This window comes from Diaphorina citri, unplaced genomic scaffold (assembly GCF_000475195.1).
Source record: "Diaphorina citri unplaced genomic scaffold, Diaci psyllid genome assembly version 1.1 scaffold22296, whole genome shotgun sequence".
Lineage (NCBI taxonomy): Eukaryota > Metazoa > Arthropoda > Insecta > Hemiptera > Psyllidae > Diaphorina > Diaphorina citri.
In genome coordinates, this window is record NW_007399643.1 from 8643 (window position 1) to 11713 (window position 3071).

The following is a 3071-nucleotide window of genomic DNA, read 5'->3' on the forward strand; positions in this document are numbered from 1 at the left end:
GGTCGTGCCCTCCTCCTCCGGTACCAGTGAAGGGGAAGGCGAACTCAACTACATGTACGCTCCATTCGGTAACCAAGGTAAATTCTAGAGACGAAAATTATTCCTTTATCGGTCAGGAGTGCTACCAACTGACTGCCAAGTCTTTCTTCGTAATGCAACATCTCTGGTAGTGGTCCCTAACATTCCGTCCTTTTTTTTCTATAGGAAAGAAAAAGATGGTAGTTGAAGCCAATGTCGAACTTCGGCGAGTTTCTTGTTATTTAGCCAAGGTAAACAGATACATCTTACTCACAAAAAAAAATCAAATTAAGAAGGGGCTGTGGTTGGCCGAGTCTCGGGCCGTGTGGCCTCCGGATTCGCTATCGGCCACTAGGGGGGCCGTAGCGCCGGCCGTGGTGTGAATGATGTTGGACACTTCTGCGTTGGCCTCGGACTCCGAGTGGGACTTGGTGTTGTGATAGTCCTGTGGTGAATTACTACTGTGGACAAAATTGAATTAGATTAGTTTATTATTACTTTCTATTAAGTACTGCAGTATAGCGAGCTATACTAGTAATGAAAGTATTGCAATCTGTCCATTTTTTTGCCGTTCTAATGAAAAAGCTCAAAGAGTTGTGACGTCAGACTTTAAGGAATGCACACAAACACATTAATGTGTGGCCAGAAAGGGAGCTTTGCTCGGGACAGTTGATGTGACGTCATCGTGTACGGGAGTGTATCCTATAACGTCAGAGATTTACCGGTATTTTTTCCTCCCAATAATTCAACGGGGTTTTTTTTTTTAATAATTCGACTACCGGAAGTTCCTTCGGATCTTCGGAAACAATCAGGTTTAAGGAACCAACACCAAATCTAGACAGAAGCAAACAATGCCAGAGATAGGACCGAAAATTCGGCCTTGAATAAATTACTCATGTGACCATGATAAGAGTAGACACGGTGACACATGGTCTGTGTGAAATAAAAATCAGTGCCTTAACCTGCCTCGGTGGCATAGTGGTCAAGACGCTCGCTTGGTAATCTGGTGGGCGTGGGTTCAATCCCAGAGGAGATATGGAATTTTATCCTGAACAGTGTTTGAGAATTTGATCACAATAATAGTAGTAGCCTACTTCTGCTAGGTTGAAGGGAATCTTTAGTCCTTTTTCTCCCTCATAAAATTATATATGGTATTGGCAAGGATATAGGAGTTTCAAATATGACACGCGAAGAAAACTCACCTGAGTGTGCTGCTGTCGACAGTGGTGGAATCACAAGATACAAGTCGGGCCACGGTCTGATGCCCTCGCTTCGGCTCCAGGCCGCTAGAGCTCGACACAACTCCCTCGAGACTGAATTGCAACTCTTCCTCACTAGCGCTAACGCCGGCAGAACGCGGTGCTAAGCGGCGACCTTTGCCCGCTATGACAGCGGAGCTTTCGTCAGCGCTGCTGTCTTCTTCGACCAGTTCGGACCAGGTTTTCTTCGCCGGCGATGTGGTTTTGATGTTGTTGGCCAGTGTTACGATGGGTTCAACTTCAGCCACTGAAAGGGGGGAGGAAAGAAGAGACAGGGAGGGTTTTAAAATGAATATGTCCCAGCAGTTTGATAAAAAAGTTGATCAAAAAATTAATAGATAATGAGTTCTGGGTTCAAAATTGTTGCCATAAAAACCACACAGCTCTTTCCACCGTCCAAACTCAGAAGGTAGAAGAGTGGCTACTACAGGGTGTCTACCAAAATCAAATAATTAAATTCCCTCACTTTTCCTGGATTTCCAAATCTACATGGATACCTCCTTTGGAGGGACGGAAGTGTAGATAAGAATAGTAGAAACTCGATTATTTCAACCCCAAAATCAGTTCAAAATAGGATATTTATTAACGATTTTATTCTTTTGTATCTAAATTTTGCCCCTTTCCCATTGTTTTATACGGAATTTCAATTATTTCAACTACCCTCGGTCCCAATTAGTTGAAATAATCGAGGTTCTACTATACAGGAAACGCAACTCACCTCCAAATTCCAAACTGTCCAACATGGATTTCGACGACTCCAAATATTTCACGGACTTGGCCAGCACTTGCTCCACTCGCGGCGTACTCTGCGGAGTGCAAGGCTGCGGTGCGCTGCGCTGTCTAGACGGGGGGGTCTTTGGGATTACCACACTACCATTACAGGGGGCGTGGCCATTTGGGACACATCCATTGGTTAATTCCTTTGAAGGTTCAAGCGCTCCCGAGTTCAATCGTTGCACGGTTTCAATGAACGCGTTCAGGTCGGGATTTCCCGAAATCTGGACTTCGCCAACGCTTTCGACAGCGAGGGAATTTTTCCCGGCGACGCCGTTGGACTTCACACTTCCGTTGTGACGATCTTTACCGCACTCGACGACTTTGGTGCCGTCTGTATCACACCGTCGTGCCGGTTTCTTTCTTCGGACTATGCCAACCACGAAGCCAAGAACGGATTACCAGACAGCAGGGTGGAGGCAGGTCCACTTGTACGATCTTACTGGCGTGTGGGGACGGAGCGCCGCCAAATCGGGGTCCTGCGGACACCATGGTGTCATGATGATGTATTTGTAACACTGCGGCAGGATCAGAGAGGAGGAGGTAGAATGGGAGTAATCTCAGAGGTATGGGCCGGTATGTCTCGAGTAATATGGCAATTAGGCGTATAGAGATTACGGACAAATGGACACTTATTGTAACTCATTCTGTCCACAGAATGCCAGTTCTGCAACCATTCGCTGTCCAAAATGGCACGGGGGTTTTACATGTAGCGCCATGCAAACATTTTCTGAGCGGAAGCATGAATCTATACTGGAAGAAATGAAAAAACATTCGTTATCAGTCAGTTGATATGTCTTACTGCGATAGTTGATTCAGATGTGTGCAGAGTATGAAAAAAGAGCACAGCGCACGCTTCGACCGAGTCTTAGCTAGCGTCTATAGACCAAAACATGGGGTATTAGCGAGCAGCACTAATTACACCGCAGTTTTATGGCATACATAGGCATGGAATGAATAGGCGCTCATGAGATAAAGTAGAACTATAGATTGAAACCGTAGAGAACAGACTCGTAGTGG

The 3071-nt window shown here is 45.7% G+C and overlaps 1 protein-coding gene across 1 annotated transcript; it reads right to left on the minus strand.

Moving 5' to 3' along the window:
- Nucleotides 1–301: 301 nt before the first annotated feature.
- On the minus strand, nucleotides 302–2543 carry LOC113473273. Its single transcript, XM_026832966.1, has 4 exons — nucleotides 2495–2543; nucleotides 1996–2421; nucleotides 1221–1524; nucleotides 302–479 (listed from the first exon to the last, which is right to left on the minus strand). Exons 1-4 carry the CDS (start codon nucleotides 2541–2543, stop codon nucleotides 302–304), a joined length of 957 nt encoding a protein of 318 aa, XP_026688767.1.
- Nucleotides 2544–3071: the final 528 nt, after the last annotated feature.